This window comes from Kogia breviceps, chromosome 19 (assembly GCF_026419965.1).
Source record: "Kogia breviceps isolate mKogBre1 chromosome 19, mKogBre1 haplotype 1, whole genome shotgun sequence".
Taxonomy (NCBI): Eukaryota; Metazoa; Chordata; class Mammalia; order Artiodactyla; family Physeteridae; genus Kogia; species Kogia breviceps.
In genome coordinates, this window is record NC_081328.1 from 17,516,721 (window position 1) to 17,541,178 (window position 24,458).

The 24,458-nt window shown below is 39.6% G+C and overlaps 1 protein-coding gene across 4 annotated transcripts in view; it reads right to left on the reverse strand.

The window, feature by feature from the left end:
* MYO1D (myosin ID) overlaps positions 1-24,458 on the reverse strand; it is a 352,561-nt gene that overhangs the window by 206,402 nt on the left and 121,701 nt on the right. For 3 of the 4 annotated variants that reach the window (XM_067021776.1, XM_059047839.2, XM_067021775.1), the window contains 4 exons: positions 23,765-23,935; positions 19,961-20,031; positions 16,323-16,397; positions 10,989-11,121 (listed from right to left, as the gene is read on the reverse strand). In XM_067021776.1, coding sequence (XP_066877877.1) covers positions 10,989-11,121; positions 16,323-16,397; positions 19,961-20,031; positions 23,765-23,935 — 450 coding nt within the window. Of the gene's footprint in view, positions 1-10,988; positions 11,122-16,322; positions 16,398-16,569; positions 16,853-19,960; positions 20,032-23,764; positions 23,936-24,458 lie in introns of those variants that run through there. The other variant, XM_067021777.1, reaches the window with a different exon arrangement.

Here is a 24,458-nt window from a genome sequence, read left to right on the forward strand (position 1 = left end):
AGCTTTGAATCATTTCAGTCCTTCAAACTGGAATAGCTTCTTTGGAATATCAGTGCTTTTATGTGCCTAAAAGGAGCAAAGATAAATCTTCCCTAGAGAAAGATTACATAAACTTGGGCCTCCAATTATTTCTATAAACAGTTCTGCAAATATAATGTTTGGAACAAAATAAAAGTTAACCAGATATATAAGGAGTCAAGATAACATGAATTAGAAATAGCAAAACAACATACAAAATAAAAAGATCTTTAAGGGTCCAGATATTGGAGTTATCAGATAGAAATATTAAAACTATGCTTAGCATGTTCAAGATGACAAAAGACAATATTGAGAATTTTTTTAGAGAACCAGAAACTACAAAAAAGAACCAAACCAAGTGGAAAACCTAGGACTTAAAAATACAATAATGGAAATTAAGAACTCAGTGAATCAGTAGAAGAGTAGATTAGAAATTGGTGAAGAAAAAAATTAGTGAACTAGAAGGAAGGTGAGAAGAATTTTCCCAGAATGGATCATGGAGATGGAAAATATAGAAGAGAGGTTAAGAGGCACAGAAGACACTGTGAAGTGGTCTAAGTAACCGGAGTCCCAAAGGGAGGAGACAGAAGGGGCAGAAGCAATATTTGAAGAGCTAATAGCCAAGAACTTGGTAAAACGGATGAAAAACAATCAAGCTGTAACAAACTGAAGAAGTCCTACAAACTGCAAGCAAGATTTAAAAAGAAAAATGTACACCCAGGTACATCAGTTAAACTGAAAACCAAAGAAGGGCAGCCAGAAGAAAAAAGGCTGACTACCTAAAGGAGCAACAAATAGACTGACAGCTGACTTCTCAAAAGAAAATACGGAATCCAGAAGACAAATGAGTATTGTCTTTGAAATGCTTAAAGAACTGCCAATGTAGAATTTTACACCCAGCAAAAATATTCTTCAAGAAGGAAAACAGCATAAAATATTTTCAGAATTCGTCAACATCAGGCCTCAGATATAACAGGATGAAGTTCAGGCAGAAGAAGAATCGTCCAAGAGGAAGCTCAGTGATATAGAAAGAGGAAAAAAGAAGTAATAAATGAGTAAATCTAAACAGATATTGACTATACCTAGTAGTAATAATAATGATGATGTCATCATCTTACTGGCTTTATATATATATACAGCTACATAACATATATATCTGTATATCTATATCTATCTATATAAATAAATAAAATAAATATTAATAAGTACATGACCAAAAGAGCACATAAGTTGGGAGGAAGACAAATGGAATTAAGATGTTTTATGGACCTCGCATTGTCCAGGAAGGAGGTAAAAGCACCAAATAAGATAAGATTTCTATAATCCAGAATGACATTGTAATAACTTGAGTAACCACCAAAAGAATATTATAATGTAAATCTTCCAAAATAATAACGTGAATAAATGTAGCAATAAAAAATCATTGCAATACTGAGTGGTAGTGGGGGCGGGGGTGGCAGTGCAAGGAAAGGATGCCTCCATAGGTTTAACGAAACATTCTGACTCAAAAGACTTACAGCCGCACTTGGCAGGAGTCTACCCAGAAGGACAAGAACATGGTTTGCCAGCAGGCACGTCAAGGTCGTGCAGCAGCCCATACCGCAGTCAGGTAATAGTTTGGGCACAATAAGATGAGATCCATATCAGACAGATGTGGGAAGTGCCCTTGGTTTAAAAGCCTCATGGCCCATTGGATTCAATATCTCTTGTAACAACTCTAAAGACGTACCTTCCAGGGTCCTTGAAAGGGACATGCCTAATACATGAGTCATCACACTCAGGAAGCCGAAAGTATGTCATCCCCACCAGACAATTATCATTCTCCCAGTACACGTGCAATTTACCAATAGGGGTAATTTTTATCTTAAGTGATGCTGCCTAGTAATATAGTTGATATACATCATACTAGGTTAACAGGGGAACAGAGCTAGAAATTTAACTGAGGTTATCAAGCAGAAGGAATAGAATTTTGTTTACCTTTTGCCCACAGTAATCAATCAAAAAGGCTAGGAAGCAAAGAAAAAGAAATATAGAAGAGACAAAGAGAAAGCACTAATGAGATGGCTGATTTAAATACAACATACGGTAGCTATGTTAAGAGTAAATGAACTGGGCTTCCCTGGTGGCACAGTGGTTAAGAATCCGCCTGCCAATGCCGGGGACACGGGTTCAAGCCCTGCTCTGGGAAGATCCCACATGCTGCGGAGCAACTAAGCCTGTGCGCCACAACTACTGAGCCTGCACTCTAGAGCCTACGAGCCACAACTACTGAAGCCCGCGTGCCTAGAGTCCGTGCTCCGCAACAAGAAAAGCCACCACAATGAGAACCCCGCACACCACAACGAAGAGTAGCCCCCAATTGCCGCAACTAGAGAAAGCCTGTGCACAGCAACGAAGACCCAACGCAGCCCAAAATAAATAAAATAAACTCATTAAAAAAAAAGAATAAATGAACTAAATGATTTATTTGAAAGACAAAGATGGTCAGAAGGGATAAAAAACAAAACTAACTATATGCTATTTATGAGGGACAAACTTGAAACATAAGGATATGGAAAGGTTGAAAGTAAAATGGTGGAAAAGGACAGACCGTGCAAGCCCTGGCCAAAAGAAAAGCTGCTTTTAACTTTTTTATTCATGCAAAGCTGACTTTAAGGCAAAAAGCAATATAAAGACATTTCACAGTGATAAATGACTCAAACACTAGGAAGATATAACAGTTCTAACTTGAATAAGCCTAATAAATTCTCAAAATATTTACAGCAAAAATGGAAGGTACAACAAGAAGTAGACAAGTTCAGAATCAAAGTAGGTTTTTTTGTTTTTGTTTTGTGGTATGCGGGCCTCTCACTGCTGTGGCCTCTCCCGCTGCGGAGCACAGGCTCCGGACGTGCAGGTTCAGCGGCCATGGCTCATGGACCTAGCCGCTCCACGGCATGTGGGATCTTCCCGGACCGGGGCACGAACCCGCGTCCCCTGCATCCACAGGCGGACTCTCAACCACTGCGCCACCAGGGAAGCCCCAAAGTAGGTTTTATCACACGTTTCAGCACTGACAAAACAAAGTAATTAGTAAGAATGCAGAAACACTGGACAATAATAATATGACTAGCAAACTAATGGATGTATACACAATATTAAATGTAAATAATTTTTTTTTTTTTTTTTTTGCGGCACGCGGGCCTCCCACTGTTGTGGCCCCTCCCGCTGCGGAGCACGGGATCCGGACGCCCAAGTCCAGTGGCCATGGCCAGTCGCTCCGCGGCATGTGGGATCTTCCCGGACGGGGGCACGAACCCGTGTCCCCTGCATCGGCAGGCAGACTCGCAACCACTGCGCCACCAGGGAAGCCCAAACGTAAATAATTTTAATACATAACAAAACATACAAAGAAAACGTCACAAATTTCTAAGGACTGAAATCACACAGTCTATCCTCTGATCAAATGAGATTAAGCTAGAAATCAAGAGCAAGAAGATAATTAGAAAATCAAATATGATTGGAAATTAAGAAATATACTTCTAAATTACCCTCGGGTCCAAAAGAAAATTACAGTATGAATTAGAAAATATTTTGAACTCAATAATTTATGCAATCATGTGGGCAAAGTAATCTTAGTGTAAGGTATCATTTGAGTAGTATAAGTAACTTTACTAAACCGAAACCAGTTGAATGGAATTTTACCAGTATTGACTGATTATGCACAGGAAGTGGTAACACTGGAAGAGACACTTCATGACAAGCTAAGGCGAGGGGGGGGGGGGTGAATGTTCTTTCATTCTGGTTAGTAACATAAAAACTTTCAGATAAGGAAGCTAGTGGAAATACTTTCTCTATATTTAATCAGCATTGTTTCAATTTATAAACGCCGCCTCTTCTCTCCTTTGTAAATATCCAGATTGACTCAACCTAAGAAATCCTAAATCTGACAAATTCTAAGTGTCTTATTAAGGTTAAATTCCCAAAGTTGACAGTGATCTTATTATCTTGCACTTACAAACCTGTTTCTCCTTATATTTTTGTGAAAAACATCCTTTGCCAAAGTATACCAATCAGTATATGTATTAGGCAGAAGATACCTGATTTAGATAGATATTCACCTATTGATATTTAACATGTGTTGAACAGTATCAAATAGAGTCAAAAGCAAATTCAAGTTCATTTAATAATTTACTGACCGTCTGTTCAGAGTGCTTTATGAGGTATCAAGAAGTATATAAAATTAGAAGTCATTCGTTAGATTCAAAAGACTTATAATCTAGGTGGCGATAAGACATGCATTTAAAAACACTGTGTGCTATAGCTAATAATACTGTATTGTATATTTGAAAGCTGCTGAGAGAGTAAATCTTAAAAAGTTCTCATCACAGGGAAAAAAAGTGTAACTGTGCATGGTGATGGATGTTAATTAGACTTACTGTGGTGATCACTGTGCAAAATATACAAATATTGCATCATTATGTTGTACATCTGAAACTGATATACTGTTGTATGTCAATTGTATGTCAATAAAATAAATAAATAAAAATTTTAAAAGTAAAACAAAACAAAACAAAAACCACTGTGCAGACTCTGAGAAAATGCACTTCTGGTGATGGAGGACTAGGTAATTCATATCAACCTTCCTGAGGAAGTCACTGAAAAAAAGTGCTACACAAAATATGGGGAGAGGGGAGAAATCTCAGTGCATCAAGAGCTGATAACATAGCCAAGATGAGAGTAAGACTAAAGTCCAGAGGGGTAAAGCCAGCCTTCAGGATTGCTTGTCTTAGAGGCAACCATCGATCTGGAGAGGCAGCCGTGAGGCTGAGCACAGCTGCTGACAGCCTGTGGGGTTCAGGTGATGAAAGCTGGAACTTGAGACCTTGGATGCAGAACTACACTTTGGTCTGGAATCCTGAAGAGCTAAACTTGGGAGTTAAAGGTGAATGGAAAATAGTCTGGCACTTTCCGGGATGGGAGGCAGCTCACTGCTGAGCCACTACAGGTCCTGAAATTGGATTAAGGTGATTCCAGAATGTCAGAATGTGCCTGATATATCTTTTTAAATGTAAACTTTCAACTTTTCTGTTATGATTAGATGTCATTAATAAGTGGCAATATATCTGTATTCTTTTTCTTTAATCTGATTTGATAATTTTTCTCCATTTATATTCACTGTATTACTATTTGGATTTATTTCTACCATCTTTATTTGTCCCAGCTTTCCTATGTTATTTTGTCTCCTCTTTCCTATGTTTTTTAGGACTAATGATTTTTTTTCTCATTCTGGCTTCCCCCACCCCCAGCCACTAGTTTGGAAGTTAAAAACTCATTTCTATTCTTTCAATGACTACACTAGAAAATTTTATATGTATTTATAAACTCATGAGAGTTATAAGCTAACCAATACTTTTATCCTTTTCCTGAACAACCAAGGACCTTAAACAGTTGAATTATAATCACCCACCCTTCCAATTTATATGCTATTGTTGTTGTGCTACTTAGCTCTAACCTGTATTTTTAATCCAATAAAATATTATTTTACAGAGTCAGCTTATTTATATGCACCCACATATTTACCAATTTCTTTGCTCTTCATTTTGCATTTCAGACTTTCATTCAGTAATCAGACATCCTCCTATCTGACATATCCTTTACTGTGGTTCTAACTCTCTGTTTTTATTTTTCAGAAAGATTCTTTGTTGTGTCTCTGTTCTTGAAAAATATAAAGTCTCTTGGTATAGAATTCTGGTTTAGTTATTTTCTCTTCAAAGCTAATCTGCTTTTAAGGTATTTTCTTTGTCTTTGGTATTCTAGGGTTTCACTAGGTGCTTGGGAGCAGATTTCTTTTAATTTTTCTAGCTCGGGATACACTGGACTTCCTGACCCTGTAGAGTGGTGTCTTTCATCATTCTTGAAATTCTTTTTTCTTTTCCTTCTATCGTTTTACCCATTCTCTCCTTTCCTTGTTTGAATCTGGTTAGATGCATGTTAGACCTTTTCATTTTATCTTCCATGTCTCTTAATGTGTCTTTTATAGGTTTAATTTCTTGGTCTCTTTAAGTGGATTCTGGATCATTTCTTCAATTGTTTCTTTCATTTCCCTATTCTCTCTTCAGCTTTGTCCAAACTGACATTAAACCTATCCACTGAGTTTTAATTATTTAGTTTTTATTTCTATCAACTGCCTAGTTACAAGCTCTCAATTACTACTAGTTCTCATATTTTCAGGCCTTTCATTTCTTGAAACATATTAAACATTCTTATAGCCTGTTTCTGATAATCCAGTATAAGACATTTTTCATGAGTCTGTTGTTTAGTCTGACTCTCCCTGTGTCCTGTCTTGCTTCTTTATGTGTGTGGAGATCTTTTACTATGAACTCCTTATTTTCCTTAGAACTCCATCTGTGGAAGTTCTTTAAGGCCTGGAATGAAGGTGGTTCCCTCACCTTGCTTCCATCAGATGCCTGGGGGCAATACCAGACCTGAATTGACCAGGCTTGAGCTTTTGTAGGCCACCCAGGTAGTGTGAATTTGGACTGCAAATCTCATAAAAGCTGGCTTACAATTATAAATTCTCAAGGGATGGTCACCCACCCTGCTTGGCTCAGTGCCAAGGACCAAGACAGGCAGTTTTCCTTTCAGATAATGAGGGGTTATTTCTAGCTCATTCTAGAGGTAGCTCTCTGAGGAGGCAGCCCTCTGGAGACCCACCTTTTTGTGTGCGTGTGTTTGTGTGTGTACATATGTGTGAGTATCCATGTGGTTTGTGATCCCTTGTTAGTCACCCTACTCTGGGCAAGCCCTGGGCTTCCCTCCAAGGACCAGCCTTGGATACCTATACTCAAAGTCACCCACTTCAACAGATGCTGACAGGGTGAAAGCAGCTCTGGTGCTCTAGTTATTTTTCCCTTCATTCAGTTAATTTCTGCCTTCACTCAGCACCAGGCCTGCATATTCTTTGCTTTCTTGTTAGTTCATGACCGTATTCAGGAAGTTAGTTTTTATAATTTACCAATTTTTGGTTGCTCTTGGTTTTAGAGGTGCTTTGTTCACCCTGTTGCTGGAAAATGCATTACTTACATGTATTTTAAAAATCTTCATGTTTATGTTCCTAGGTGAAAATCATCTCTAATTTCATTATTTCATGTTAACCTTGTACTAAGGTAATATTAAGCTCATAAAATGATTGGGTAGTGGCCTCTCTTCTTCCCATCCTCCAAAACAGTGTATGTATGATAGGAATTACTGGCTCCCCGAAGGATTTGTTAAGACTTATCTGTAAAACCATCTGGGCCTGAAGTTCTTGGCAGAACTGGGGGAAGGCAGACTTCTGATTAGTGATTCAGAATCTTTAAGGTTACTGATTTATTCAGGCTTTCTATTTCTTCTTGAGTTAATTTTGATAACATTTTTCTAGAAAACTAATTTTTCAAATTAACTGGCATACAGTTGTTCATAATATTCTGATACTTTAAAAAATCTCTGCAGTATATACAGTTGTATCATTTTTTCACTCTTAACATTATTTTCTCTTTTTTAAAATAAGTTTTTTAAAGGTCTATTTGATTAATTTTTTGATTACTTTTAGTTTTTGCTATTTAAAAATTATTTTCTTAATTTTTTCTTTAGATTTTCTTTGGATTTCTTTTTCTGGCTTCTTGAGTTGAAGTTAACTCATTTACTTTCAGTCTTCCTTTTTTTTTTTTTTTTTTTTTTAAATAAAGGCATAAAAAGTAGACCACTTCAGGAGTATTTTTAAGTTCCCAAGCAGATTAAAAAAACAAAAAACTTTTTTAATGCTGATTTTCATTTCATTTGCTGTGAGGATGGAGATGCATCTATATATACATTTGTTAAAATAGTTGAGACTTCTTTTGTGACCTAGCATGTGGTCAATTCTTATAAATGTTGCATGTATACCTGAAAGGAATATGTATTTCTTATCCCCTGGGTATAGAGATCTTTTGATCTATTAGATAAAGTTTAAATTTGGCTGCTGCACTCTTACTAAGGTTTTTGCTTGATCTATCAGTTTCTGGTAGAGTTGGTTTAAAATCTCCTTCTAGGATTGTGGACCTGTCAATTTTGCCTTTTACATTTTTTCAGGTTTTTTTTTTTTTCTTCATAGAGTTCAAGTGCCATCATGGCTGTGCTGTTAGGTAGCTAGTTCAAATTGGCTTTATTGAGTATTTATATTTTATTATGATTAGTCTCTTCATCTCTGGTAATACTTTTTTCCCTTAAATTCTATGTTTTTTCACATTAATATTGCTTTCACCAGGGTTTTTTTTGGCGGGGGGGCTTGATATACCTTTATCCACCTTTTTGTTCTTAATCTTTCTGCATAGTGTCAACTAGGCAGCTCCTATAAACAACATGGCAAAACCTTGGTGTTACTGCAGATTCAGTTCTAGACCATGGCAATAACATGAATACTGCAATAGGCTAAGTCACACGAATTTTCTGGTTTACCAATGCATATAAAAGTTATGTTTACATGACACTATAGTCTATTAAGTGTGCAATAGAATTATGCCTAAAAAAAAAATACCTGAATTAAAAATACTTTATTGCTAAAAAAAACGCTAACCATCACCTAAGCCTTCAGCGAGTCATAGATCATCAAAGATCACTGGTCACAGATCACCACGGCAAATATAACAATAATGAAAATGTTTGAAATACTGCAAAAATTACCAAACTGTGACACAGAGATACAAGTGAGAAAATGGCGCTGGGAAACTTACTTGTTGCAGGGTTGCCACAAACCTTCAATGTGTAAAAAATGCACTATCTGTGAATTGCAATAAAACAAGGTATGCCTGTACCTGGATTTTCCACCTATCCAGTCTGTTTAGTCTATTTACATCTATGGTGAATACCAATTAATTAGATTTATTTCTATCATGTACGTATTTTCTAAATGTAACATTTTTCCTTTGTTTCTGCCCTGCCCACCTTCCTGCCTTCTATTAGACTGATCGGTTGTCTCTATTCTTTTGCTTTTCCCTACTCTCTCCCTCATTCCCCCACCTCTACAAACACACAGACTGGGGAGCTGTAGCAGAGACCGCTAGACTCACTGCCTACCTCACACACAGTACTTTTATTCCTACTTCAAAACAGAAAACTTACTTCTAGCTGGGTGCACTGCTGACCAGGATAAAAAGGCACTTGCCAGCTTCCTTGGCAATTAGGTACAGCAAATGAGATGTAGCTAAAGTGCTATATGAGACTTCCAGGAAGTCTCTTTAAAAGGGAAGAGGCTCCAATTGCCATCTTGGACCAGGAGGAGGGATGCCAAGCACTAGGATGGTAGAGCAGAAAGACAGAAGGAACTTGTCTCTAACAACCTTAGAGCTGCTGTACCAGTGCTGGGATAACTTCTCCTGTACTTCATTTACAGAGAGAGAAATAAATGTCTCTCTTGTTTAAGCCACTAATTTGGGGAGGGAGGGTTCAGTTGTTTAGTAGCTGAATGCAATTGCCCATACAGAAATTATAAATGGTTCTAGAATTTTTATTTTAAAAAAATTCACATTTAACTACCAAATTTAGAAAACAAAAGTGATTCTTTTCTAGTTAATTGAATAAATCGAATTATGTTTTATAAACAATATATTTATAATTAATGTATTGTATAAAATACATTTTATAAAATTCTGTGTTCAACTCTGTTTCTTGTATCTCATGCGTTCCTTCTAGGTTCACTTTCCTTCTTGCTGGATGAGACAGGCTGAAGCTGACATGCACAGAGAAGCTGAGGGACAAGAGGAGGGGCCCCTAAGGGTATTCTAGTCTACGGCTCCTGTGTCCTTAACCCCTCCCTGCCTTTCTGGATTTTTGATTAAACAAGCCAACACATTGTGCTTATCTGTTGTCACCTGAGGCCAAAGAATCCTGAGGAAAAGAATAGAAAGCTACTGAATAGATGTGTTCTGTGGCATTTGCCTAATTTAGCCACAGGGAAGTAACCAAAAATAATATAGATTTAAATTTTTAGAGAGGAAGTTGATTTTTTAAAAAAAGTTAAAAATGAAGAAGAAAAAAATATACTGGAAAAGCACCAGAAGAGAAAGATAAAAATGAAGGCACTAAAAATAATGAGTCCCAGAAAGCTGCCTAATTTATCAAACTTGTCAACAGCAGCAGTTAAGAGTAGAAATCTGTTCTTTAAGGGGAAAAAAAATCCCAGACTAAAGTTATCAAACAGTATTAGACCTCAAAGGAACAATAAAAAGCAGAAATAACTGCCAATAATACATCTTTTTATTTCAACTATTTAAAACAGCCTAAGGACAATACATAAATACTAAACTTCCTCTTAAACCTCTATCTGGTCATTTGTATTCAGACACAACATAAAGATGGTATGTTACAATTTATTTCAAGATTTTTTTTTAAGCCAGGCCCTGTCTTCAGCATAGGGCGGAAGTTTATTTTGTCAGGCATAAACTATGCCTGTAGTATACTGCTTTTTTTTTTTTTTTTTTTTTTTTAACATCTTACTAAGACTTTCCCATTAATGACTACAGTAGGATAAAAGGCCCAAATTTGGCTTCCCTGGTGGCGCAGTGGTTGAGAGTCCGCCTGCCGATGCAGGGGACACGGGTTCGTGCCCCGGTCCGGGAGGATCCCACGTGCCGCGGAGCGGCTGGGCCCGTGAGCCATGGCCGCTGAGCCTGCGCGTCCGGAGCCTGTGCTCCGCGCAACAGGAGAGGCCACAACAGTGAGAGGCCCGCGAAGGCCCAAATTTAAGAAGAGCATTTCACCTGGGACACAAACGACTGTTTTACCAAGCCATGTTAAAAAAACAAACAAACAAAACAGGATTAAGAATTCTATTGTAACACTCACTTTAAAAATGTTCTTCAATTTGATTTACTATAATCACCTACAAAGCAAACCACACATACATTCTCTATAACATGTATCAGGAGGGAATCTATGAAATGAAATGGATATTTTAAAAAGACAGTAATTACCTTTGATGCAAGGTTGTCTACTAAAGCAATCATAGAATTCTTAAATAAGGTGGCGGCAGTCAGAGGTCTCTTGGTCACCTCTGTAATGCTCAGTTTGCCTTCGGGCCACATATTCTTCAGCACAGGATTTGAACTGAGAAGCACAGAAAGAGCGGTTTGAATGCTACGTTCAAATAAGCTGAATATAAATTGCTAAGCAATCCTGTTGAACTGTATCCTGGGAGCCACGACTGCATTGCAGACAGAACTCACAAGCCCTGACTGGAAAAATGATTCCACCCAGAAAATTAGGCTGAGAGTATAATGACAGATACTGCACCACAGAGTGAGAAGACAGGTGTGTACAAACGAGACCACATTTGAAAAATTCTTTAAACTTCTTTAAAGTGACCTCGATGTTATTATTATGCAGGATCCTCAAATGGTTTGTATAGCTCTGATACCGTATACCTAAAATAAAATGGTTTTGGTGGTCGTTATAAGAACAAACCACTAGAAGGAAAACTATCCTCAAAGTCATGGGCAGAAGTCATGAAAGAGAAAGCATCTTTTTTTTTTTTTTTTTTTTTTTTGAGAAAGCATCTTTTAATTGAAACAAATATTCATACAGTATAGGTCACAAAAAGCCAGGTCTTTCAAAAAATACAGATAGGAAGAGAAAATAAGCACGTTTACATTGTCAGCTAGTAAATCCCTTTACTGCAGCTGAATTATGAACACATTTATAGGTAGCACCCGCGGTTACAATATTTTATTGATGCGACACTAAGACGCTTGCAATCCAATTCTTAAAGTGTACTTAAGGCCAGTTTTCAGGCTAAAAATGATATACTGTATTCTTTATTTGGCTCAGTGGAGACATTTTTATAAACATGTATGCTGGTCTCAGCTCTGATTTTCTTCCTGTTTCATTCTGGGTGCTTTTGATTTTTAAAAAATTTTTATTGGAGTATAGTTGATTTACAATGTTGTGTTGGGACTGACATATACACACTACTATATATAAAATCGATAACTAATAACGAGCTACTGTATAGCACAGGGAACTCTACTCAATACTCTGTAATGACCTATATGGGAAAAGAATCTAAAAAAGAGCAGATATACGTACATGTGTAACTGATTCACTTTGCTGTACACCTGAAACGAACACAACATTGGGTGCTTTTGATTTTAAAGTAATTGGAACTCGAAATGTTGCTTGCATTCTGGAAACTTTTCTCTCTTCAGAATTTTTTTTTTTTTTAATTGGGGATTGAGAATAGAAAAAACCTAACATGGATTTTTTTTCTAATTGTGTTTACTGCTGCCATCATTTTGCCCACTTTTCTTTTCCTGATATAAAACTGAGAAAATTGAGTTGGTTTCCCAAACTCCTAGTAAATTTCTGTACAAAACGGCTCTAAATAATAGCAGCAAACTGCCAGAATGGATGACAAGCGTGAAGAAGATAAACGGTGAGGTGAAGACTGACTGGGTCTGTGAATGAAGGCAGAAAAAGAAAAATAGTCCTAACCCTCGCCATTGCCAGCAAGCTGTGCCAACTACCATCAAAAGTGGCTATAAAATAATGCATGATCTGTGGTTCATGGACCCAGTTTTATTACCTTCTAATCCTATTCCACAATTTTCCAATGATACACGTATCAATAAAAATGACAACATAAATGTATATTGCTTTTCCTTAACTTTTCCATTTCAATCTTTAGAAGAGAGAGAACTTGAGGCAATGGTTCTCAACCTTTAGTGCCCACAATGCCTGGATGCCTTCCTAACACCTCTGGAATAGAATTTCCGGAAACCAGAGCGTGTGCACTTTGAAAATCCTGATGCACATCAAAGACAGAAAATCACGGGCTTTGTCTATGCAGTTTATACCCTCAGTTCCACCTTACTCCCTTTTGGTCTTGTTTCAGACACTACCTTGTAGATGAAGGGAGGGGGGAATGTTGAGAATGAAGGAAATAAGATGTTTATTATTATTACATTATTGAACAGTAGAACTGATGCATAATGAATCAAAACAGACATATACAATTGTTTTAAAGAAGAAGAATTTTCAGGCCAGTAAGTCAACACAGTTTTCAAACTTATTTAAAAGAAACTTTCCCTTAAAAGGGAAGCTTATTTATCCAGAAACCCAGTATGTGTAACAGATAAGGCAGAACTTAGCTGGCTAACAGGAGAGTGGTAAAGAGCGATCTGTGCACCTCGCATGCCACCTGCTTGCTCCTTGCCTCCTCCCTTTATATACACACACACGGCCTGTGCCTGCACACATGCATGGATACTCTACAGAACTAGAGGTCCAGGGATTACTCTTTAAACAGATATAAAGAAAGAAAGCATTGAATTTGGAAAGGTCATTTAGCCATGGAAGAAGCATCGAAAAGGCAAAGGTATCCATCTAAACACCAGCTAGGAGGATGGTTTCAACCAAAATAATTTCAAGACTTGCCATCCCCCTGGCAAGGCCTTTCCTACTACGGAGATATATACAACAAGTTGCAATGAACAGACTTTTAATGTTTTTATACCTTTGGCAAGACCATCCCTGTTGTGAAATGGATTCATCTTAGACTGATGCCCTTAATTGTTGGATTTATCTAAGTTCCTTTGTTCTGATTCCAGGCTTATCAAGCAACTAAGCATTCTATAGGTGATCTTTCTCATGGTCAGTTAACCGAGTTCTATTTGACTTCCCAGGCAGGTTTTCCAATAGGGAAGAAGAGCCTGTTATCCCCATGCAAGTGTTCCATACCGTGAGACCGTTCGATTGTCTGCTGGAAATAAATCTGCTCGCTGGTCTGTTTCTGCATTGGCCCTGCGAGCTGGGGGTTACGTGCACCCACCATTAGAAGGTGCAGCTGTTCTCTGTGAGCAGAACCTCTGGGCTGTGATAATTCCAGAAGGTAACCAATGCCACCCCGTGCAGCCTCTTGGTACCCAGCCTGGTTGCCTTCCCCGGGCAACACAGCCTGACTTTGTCACTGGCCGACTGAGGCCGGTTTTCCGATTTGACTTATTGACATTTTCTACACATAGAGCAATGCCAGACTCTTCGATTTCTCTCTCAAAATGGGTGCATCTTACCTGATAAACCGAGCATTGAAACTTCTTTCTGAAACTCTCGTCTCCCCAGACCAGCTCTTACGTGGGTCCCCTCTCACATTCCCACATCTCTGTGACTTTCTAGTGATGATGGCTCCATCTCTGCTCTTGGAGCCTTCATCCATACAGATGAACCATTTTATACCAAAACCTCTTGAAAGAACTGTTGAAACACACTTTCTCCACGTTCTCATTTTCTGCATTCTCTCCCGCCCGCTTCCCTCAGACACCTGTCTTCACGACTCTACTGAAGCCAGTGTTGTCAGGGTCCCAATGACCTTCATGTTTGCAAATCCAATGGTGAATCTTGGTCCTCATAGGACTCTGCTCTTGACAGTGTTTGACACAGTTTATCTTTTTTACTTGACCTGGCCTCCCGGACACCAGATTCTTGGCTTTCTTCCTAACTCACAGGCATGCTCTCAGTTTCCTTTGTTAGTTCCTCTTTCCTTGCTTGACTCGAAATGGTAGAGTATCTCAGGGATTCATCTTTCAACCAACCTCTTCTCTCTTTTATTTTTTATCTCTGTTCACCCTAGACAAACCCACCCAGGACTATGGCTTTAAATACTATCAATAGACTGGTGACAATGAATTTACATCTCTAGTCCCGCCTTTACTATGAGCTCTAGATGCACACAAACAATCGCCTATTTGGCATTTTCAACTGATGCCCAAAACGCACTTCTGACAAAACATACCCAAAACGAAACTCTTGATTTCCCCCCAAAATGAGCGCCTCCTCTCGTCTTTCACATAATCAAGCATCCCTTCCCCATTGCTCAGACATCATCTTTGATTTCTGTTTTTCTCACACCACACATCCTACCTATCAGCAAATCTTGCTGGCTCTACTTTCAAAACATCACCCACTCAGAGCACTTTTCATCATCTCTGTAACCATCATCCACGCCTCAGCCTGGATCACTAAACGAGCCTCCTACCTGGTCTCTGCATGTCTACTCTTGCCCTTTACAGTCTGGGTTTCACACAGAGGATCCAATGATTTCTTTAAAGTAGAGATCACATCACATCATCCATTCCAATGGCTTCCCATCATGCTTGGCTCATGGACTCTTCACGAGCTGGGCCCTGTGGACCTCTCTGCAGTCATTACCAATCGCTCTCCCCTCCCCTCACTGATTTCAGCCACACTGGCCTTCCTGCTGTCCTCAACACACCCAAGCTCGTTCCCCACCTTAGTGCCTTGGTGAACTAGCCCTTCTCTCTGCCTGAATGCTCTCCCTCTCTTCCCCACCATGTTCATGATTCATGGTCTCACTTCACTCAGGTCTCAGCTCAAATGACCCCTCTTTTAAGAAGCCTTTTCCGACCACCCTACCTGTAATGCCTCCCCACCCCTTCCTGGTCTGTACCCTTCAATCTCTCACCTACTTTACTTTTCTTCACAGCACTTGTTACCACCTGAAGGTTCGTTGTTTTATTGTGTATTAACTGTCATCTCCACTAGAATAAAAGACCTCAGGAGGGCAGGGGCTTTGTACCCCAAGAGCACAGAAGAACGTGTAGCTCAGAGGTGCTCCATACACCTTGTCTGACCTACTGACCAATGGGCTGAGTAGACTTGATACATGAGCGACAACACTTTAATCCTAAAGAAGCAGCTGGCTAGGAAGCTTCTCTTCTTTGTAGGCCTTCTTTCCAAGGTATCCGTACTGGGTGTGAACTTGCTATCCTCTGCCTGGTTTTATTTCTCCACATATTTTTCACATTTTCTTGGATTGTGAGAAGATTCTGACCACTCAGGATCTATCACCACTGACACCAGAGCCACTCTGATATTAGGGCGGTCCCTTAGCTGGAGACACTACAAAGACACTACAGTGGGAATCTGAGTATGTAAAGCTTTCAGCTGAGCCAGAGGTTATTTGACACTCTCCCATGGCCACTGGCCTGGCCGGGGGGACTGGTGAGAACACTGGCAGGGGTGCCAAAGGATGGCAGCAATGAACAGAGAAACGGAGGCAACCCAAGGGAAATCAAGGAACATCGTATTAATAACAGCGTTCCTGCCCTAAGTTTACAGATTTTATATTCATAAAGTAATATATTATTTCACTCATTAAGTGTGATCAAGCAGAACTAGAAAAATTACCAGAAACTCTTAAAATTGTCACATAAAATAATCATGTGCATACATATTATGTAATATACATACATGTCAAAGAGCATAACATAAAAACAATAAAATTTCAATCCTACCTGTTATACATGAGGCGCTTGAAATCTTGAAATAAAGTGTCTTTGTTTTTGTCAATAAAACCAACGACAGAATAGCTAGTTGAGAAAAAAAAAAAAGAAAAAAGAAAACACATTATTCACCAAGCGAGAGCCACTTTTAAGCTTTTTTAGAAGTCTACAAGCCTTTTCACAGTTAAATTATGCAACCAATCATCTATAAAGCTGATATTGTCCACCCAGTTCTGGGTTAAAGAATAACAAATTCACCTACTGTACAGAGGGGGTGTTGTTTCTATTTCTCAAAAGGAGAGCAAACATCAGTGTCATCATGATGATTAAGATCATCATTCTCTACTGGCTTGTTGCTTACCTCAAGACGATGACTTTTAAAAAGATAGCTGTATTTATCATCCAGCATTCCTAAGATAAAAGCAAACCGGCAACAGCAACGTACAGGGTCTAACAGTCTCATCCCGTCCGCAGGGAGGTCAAATGACTTGCCTAAGGCTTGCTCACTGCGTTCAGGGTGGGAGAAAAGAATCCAAGAAGAACTGCAAAGGATGGTAAGAGTTGGATAAGCAGAAGAGAAAGAGGAAGGCAGATCACACAGGGAAACAGATTAAATGAAAGGGCGGGAGCAGGCACATGCGAGGAGTTCTCAAGAGGAAATAAAAAGGTCGGTGTTCATGGTTTGGAGGAAGGGACGTGAGCAACGTCTCGAAGGTCCAGCTAAGACTGCAGGTGGTGACAAAGGTAGGAATGGGGGTTGCTCTGCTGCAGTGAGTGGCATGGCTCTAGAGGGAGAAAACTGGGGGATGAGGGGGGATAACAGAAAGGGAGGGTTCTGCATGATTAAAACAGGCTGAGAGGAAGCTGCGTAAGTAGCAACCCTACAGAGGCAGCGGCTCCTTACAGCTCTCCTTTCATGCCTGACTGTATTGTCTTCCTTGTCAGTCGCATCTAACCCTGACCCCGCACTGATGCATCCAACCCTGACCCCGCACCTATGTTCCAGCCTGACATGTCTAATTCTGCAAGAACATTCCTTCCGGCTGTGCTGCCCGTGGGCATACTTTAAGACCGTCAGGTCCAAAATTAGTTCCTTGCGTCCTCCAACCTCGGTCTTCTTCCTAATACCTTCAAGTCTCTTCTGACTGAGCCCTTGAAATCACCTGACTCTTAATCTATCATTAGACCCACACAATTCAAACTCCTTATTTTGGCCTTTAAGACTCATTGTGATTCGATCTCAACCTACTTTTCTAGGCGTTTCTACTTCTCTGTGCCACCAAAGGATAACACTCCAGTCAAATGGGCCTAGTTGCTACTTCCTAAATATTTTTAGCCTCCTTCCCACTTTTTCCTATGAAAATAATTCCTAGCACCCAAGGACCAGCATCTGCCTTCGGGGATTTATCACACACAGTTAGAAGTACTATATCATTTGCTTATTCTGAATTCTGACAACACATTATTACTCATATGGCAATTATTTTCAACCATCTTTTGTTGTATCAGTGTATGTATATAAATGTGTGTATATGTATACATATATGGGAGTGTGTGTTAATAAATACATGCACACAACCACATATGTATGTACGCATCTTACATGGAAAGCTCTTTGTGGGCAGGGACCATACTTTATAAAGTATTGTGCACACAGAAGATACCCAGCAAAAATCTGAAAAAGGGTTGAAGGGCGTAAGAAGAGGAGGGGAAGTCTGGGGCATCAAATATTCCTCTATGGGGCTGGCTAGCTTTCTGCACCGAGAGTCTGAAAACCTAGTTATTGTCTCAGCTATTCCATAAACTTGCTGTGTGATCCTGGGTAAGAATTTTACACACTCTGCATAAATTTCTTCATGCCCTGCATGTTCTCTAAGGCCTCTGTCCAGCTTTGCATTTATGCCAATCTGGGCTGTATAAAAAGTACCCTATAAGTGAGGCCTGGATTTTCAGAGGCAGATATCTGCATGGTACTGGATCTTCCCTTTTCAGTATTCTGGAACCTGGAAATAGCACCAGAAAAAGTGGATAATGGTGCCATCCCAGCACTAACGGCTAGTTTGACAGAGGGGGTGTGTGATAATTTTGAGCCATATTATTTTATGATTCTAGAGTTTTAATTTAAATCAGGAACAGCTATTAAAATTTCCTCAAATGTCTTTTTGGCATTTATAGAGACGATCATTTGCTTTCTGTTGTTGTTTAATTTCTTCCTGTAATGCGTTACATGAATAGAATTCCTAATGTAAAAAATAAGCAGAAAGGAAAAGAGGGGACTTCAAACAAAAACAAGATAGTAAGCAGTGTTGGGTGGCAAAACATAGTAAGTGTAGCAGACTGAAAAATGCCACCTTTGAAAGACAGCCATGTCAAATTCCCTGGAACCTGCGAATGTTACCTTATATGGTAAAAGATGTAATTACGTTACGTTAAGGATCTTGGGAGGAGAAATTCATCCCATATTATTCAGGTGGGCCTAAATGCCTAATGGCCCAAATGCCATCGCAAGTGTAGTTTTAAGACAGAGGCAGATTTAACACAGACACCCTGAAGAGGAGGAGGCAGCGTGACCACAGAGGCAGAGACTGGAGGGATGCAGCCGCAAACCAAGGAATGCTGACAGCCACCAGACGCTGGAGAAAGCAAGGAACAATCCTCCTCTAAAGCCTCCAGAGTGTGGCCCTGCCGACTCCTAGATTTCTAACTTCTGGTCTCCAGAGCTGTGAAAGAATAAATTTCTACTGTTTTACGCCACTAATTTGTGGTCATTTGTTACAGCTGCCCTAGGAAATGAAAATACTAAGGTAGTTATATTTTTTTTTAGTTTCATTTTCTTCCCCAATTTCTACTTTTATTGTATTATAACCAGAAAATGTAGCTTGTGAGAATTTCACTTTTTCAAATAACACTTGAAAATTCATATGGTAAACCGGTTTTTGCTCATATAGTTACTTAACCACTAGTAGTTCTTTATGTACAATGGTGACTTTCACCTCTGGGCCCGCAGGCCTGCTACCTCTTCTGCTTGAATGCCCTCTCTTACTCTTCTCTTCCTAATTCTGTCTTCTGACTAAGCCTCTTTTACTTCTAGGACTCAGCTGGGACATCACTTCTTACAAGGCTTGGCCACACTCCTCACTCTGGGTTAATTACTCCTCCTCAGTGTTCCCATGATGCCTTGCGTGTCTCCAATTTAACCCTTTCCGTTCTCAGTGTTCCCATAATGCCTTGCGTGTCTCCAATTTCACCCTTTCCGTTCGTTCTCCATTATAACGACTTATCATGTATTCTGCCTGCATCCTCCACTAAACTGTTAGCTTCTTCAGGGCACGGCCCATATTACCCATCTTTCTATCCCAGTTCTTAACATACTTCCATGGTTTATTTAACCATCAGCTGATTCTGACTGAGTGCCAACAATGCCAGGAACTGTGTATGGTCACGTGGTGTGTCTTCAATAAATGTTTGAAAAGCAAGGGATGAATGAAGCTATGCCAGTGTTTTAAGTGAAGGAATCAAAATATACTGGCATATGAAATGGCTGGAAAATGCAAATGAATACAAAAACATTTTCCATTTTCCTTGACTATATTTTCTGAAGTGAGGCTGCATGCAAATCATCACATCGGGTAGCAAAGTAAGATACTCACACCACATCACCTGCATAATGTCGAATTCGAAAATCTCGATCAAACTCCAGGATTTTGTCCGAGGCGCACAGCTAAGAAATCAAGAAGGGGATGATCTTGAAAACAGACATTCTCTCTTTCCTAAAAATATATTCCAACTTAATAGGAGAGGATAATCATGTCACAAATCACGACATCATTATGAAGGAAATCACACTGAGTGGGGCTTGATTTAATTTGGCGAATGTGGTAAAGACTGAGAACTTTCACCAGAAGTCCACATAGTCAGACTTCATTTCTTGGCCGAGTGACCAAGTTCTGGATGATGGAAGGTGAGTGCAAGGGAGGTGAGGCTGTCCAAGGCCAAAGCAGGTAAAAAGTGGGTGATTCTCCTCTGTACTTCCTTTTCACCTTCCACTAGTTGGATGCAGAGAAGGATAGTCCCCAGGGGCTGGAAAAGCCAGAAGATGGAAGAAGTCTGGGTCCCTGGGAGGGAAACAGACTTCTATTGTCCATGACACTTAAATCTTGGCTGCTATCTTGACACAGCCCAGCCTACCTTGACTGATAGAGTCTCTTTCTCCTCCATGCCCCACTTAAGGAGGACCATATTGAGGGTTTGCTATCTCCTAGGCATGGACATCTCATTAAATACTCACAAGTGACATCTAAACTAAGTATTATGGGCTCTCTTTTACATACATGGAAACGAAGGCTCAAAGAGATTAGGTAACTGGCCCAAGGTCCAGCTGGTGAGCGGTAGCTCTGGGAAGGATTCTTGGTACTGAATGCAATGTCGCAATGTCTGTGCTCTCCTTTGTGCACAACAACCTGGCTCACCTGTCTTCTGCTAAGCTGGGACTCCAGGTCTATCGCTTCACAGATCAACCTGCTACAGCTGTTTCTCACTGAAGAGGAATTTTATGGGAAGGCAGTTTTTATACAGCCCTGGGTCTCTATAACTTTCTGCAATTTCCTTATTACAGTAGCACCTAGATTCTTTGGCCACCCTGTGAAGGATCACTTGATATCCTACAGATTCAAAAGCAGACATCTAAGAATCCATAAGCATTGAGTGCAGTTACATACAAACACCACTTGACTTGTAGTGTTAGACAACAAGCAACCCTAACCAGGTTGGTGAGTTCTATGTGGATGTCTAGTTTATTAAAGGAATAATTAGTCTATTAATTCAACAAATGTATAATTATAGGAAGTTAGTGTCAGACTTCTGAGGTTCCAATCTTGGCTCAACCATCTACTTGCTCTGTTTCCTTTAGGAATCACTTATTTCAGAGAGCTGGTCTGGAGGTTAAATGACCTATGGAGACCAAAGTGTCTAACATTCAGAGGGGTCTCCAAAATATTTAATTCCTCTTTCCTTCTCTCTTATTAACCACTTTTACAAAACCCTTTTATTTATAAAATGCCCAAAGGAAAAGGACCCAAGAGATATTTATACTATTATAATTGAATATTCTTACATTTGGATACTGCAAAGTCTTAACTGATCTAAACACAGAAGTTTTTAGATTTTTCTTTACTTTATAAAAAATAATACAAGTTAGGTATTTATCATTCAACTTTATATGTTAATAATATTTTACACAGTTATTTTATGGTTTATTGGATCATCTGCCTGCCTCTCCATGATAACTTTAAGGCATGAGAAACAGTTTAGCCCCTAACTAAGCACAAGCCAGAAACTCCTTATTTAGCCTGGCAATAATTCTACCTAATCATTAATAACCAATAGCAATGATAATACCTGCTTTAACATACAGAATAATAGCATTTATTTAACAGAAAGACTCATAGTGATGAAAATATCCTGACAGCTTGGTTATTTCACTTCTTTCCTTCATTAGGCAAAAATCCCAGAAAAGAACACACAAAAAATTTCCATCTCAGGATTTGTCTGGGTGAAGATGCTGAGGGAGAAAGGAGCCACCTGGTCTGAGAGTTGGGAAAACCTGGGCTCCCACAAAAAAAAAAAAGAAAAGAAAAGAGGGCTTCCTTGGTGGCGCAGTGGTTGAGAGTCTGCCTGCCGATGCAGGGGACACGGGTTTGTGCCCCGGTCCGGGAAGATCCCACATGCTGTGGAGCGGCTAGGTCCGTGAGCCACGGCCACTGAGCCTGCGCTCCACAATGGGAGAGTCCACAACAGTGAGAGGCCCGCATACCACAAAAAAAAAAAAAAAAAAAAAATTCCATCTCCACAGATAAATTACTATTATGCATTTCCTATCAAGTCAGTAGCAGGTGCTTAAAAGTACCGTATGTACAGTTTCTACTGTAAATATGAAATTATATTTCAAAATATTTGGTTGATAAATCGAGTGTATAAATGGCCAAGGTGAAACATAACAAAATGAAGTGATTTCTCACATGAGAATCATAGTTAGTTATTTAAACAAAGTGGAGCCTCGCCTGTTTTAGTTTGGAATTCAATATTTCATAAGATCTATTTGGTATGATTGTGACCAATTCAACTGAATGTGACAAACACAGATTGTCTACCAACGCCAGGCGAGTCTCCAAAACCTGAATTGTGATTATAAAGGACATTTATACCCAACCCCTCAGAGACAGGACATTTGCCCTGTAATCATGCCGTCTTTAAAAGCACCACTCTAAATTATTTATGTGGCTTCTAACTTGGCTCACTGCTCTGTCCCCAGCACCCAGGATTGTACCTGGAAAATGAGAGGCACTTAAGTATTTGTGTTATAAATAAGAAATGGCTGAAGGAATAACCCTAGCTAGACCCCTAACGTCAAAGATCAGACTGTAGCATCTGAAAGCTGACTTACAGCTACAAGTTAGTCCTCAGCAACAGACCAAGGAGAGTATTTTAGAAATAAACTAGTCTAAAATAAATATCAGTCAGCAATCTATTTCTTGATGATCTGTGCTTTCTCCAGTTAGTTGGGGAATCTTACTGTTCTCATTACATAATTTCAGAAGGGACAAAGTCAGAATACAGATTTATTCATGCTAAAAAGTGGCAGTGGGTCATAGATTTATATGGAATTATGGAAGAGCAGAAACGTTGGCCCCTTTCCTTCTGGAAGTGAAGAAGAATGGGGCCTGTTTTTCCTTCAGCTTATGGTTGCTAGACAAGCTTACATTTGTAGGGAACACCTAGGGATGATGGCGTGTCTCTTCTATGACACATACTACGGCAAACCTACTATATGCAAGGCAGGGCACAAATGTCGGATAACCACGACTGCCACCAACTGTCATGGAGATACGATCTGCTTATAACGTTTTTAGAATGTGAAAAATAGGGACTTAAGAAGGGTAACCACTCATGTAAGGAATGAGTTTCCTTGTAACACTAGGATTTCAGCTAGAATTTCCCTGTTTTCAAGAAAGTCACATAGTCTGAAGAACTACAGCAGAGAGCACATACTACATTTTTGTAACTGAGGATTACAGTAAAAAAAGTCAAGGACAAAAGCTATTTTCAGTGCCAGAATTATCAGATGCAGGGGCAAAATTCTAGCACATGAACAAGGACTCTGTACCTATTGGTTATAAATGACATCATGCTTTCTAAAGAATCACGTTCATTTTTCCTATTTCTAGCAAATTGAATAGTCTAGAGCTCCCTCTCCTGGACATTATGATTTCTATCAATCTCGTCATCCTATAGACCAGAAAGGCAGAATTTATCCACAGCAATAAATCATTTCGTGGATGTTCACGGTCTTTCTCACGCGAGTGGACATTCTTTTAACCCAACATATAAAGTCATTTCATTCAATGAGGAAAATCTTAATGATCAAAATGAGAGGAAGTTCTCATTATACACACTACCTTCCGGCTGGAAAAATGACCATGTTTGCCCAATTTCCTGTTAAGTGCTTCCAGGAACATCTCATCGGTGACCTTGCCGACGTTCATGCAGGCGTCATCCAGGATGGCGATGATGCCCTTGTGCTGCTGCTCCACGAGGTCCACGATGAGCTGGTTGTTGAAGTAATCAATCTGCAGGACACAGCAAAGTGGCAATTCCAAAGGGCACGGAAACCAGGAACAGGTGCAACAGCAATGCCTCCATAGGTATCAGGAATTTAAGTCACTTTGGTGTCAAAGAGGCGAACAACACTAATGAGGGCTAATGCTAAAATGAGCGCACATTCTAACAGAGGTTTTTTAAAAAATGTATTTGTGGGGCTTCCTTGGTGGCACGGTGGTTGAGAGTTCGCCTGCTGATGCAGGGGACACGGGTTCGAACCCTGGTCCGGGGAGACCCCACATGTCGAGGAGCAACTAAGCACGTGCACCACAACTACTGAGCCTGCGCTCTAGGGCCCGTGCTCCGCAACAAGAGAAGCCACGAACAATGAGAAGCCCGCGCGCCGCAAGGAAGAGTAGCCCCCGCTCGCCGCAAGAGAAAGCCCGTGCCCAGCAACGAAGACCCAACACAGCCAAAAATAAAAACAAACAAATAAATTTATTTTTAAAAATGTACTTGTGGACTTTTTATCATAAAACATTTTGTCTTAAA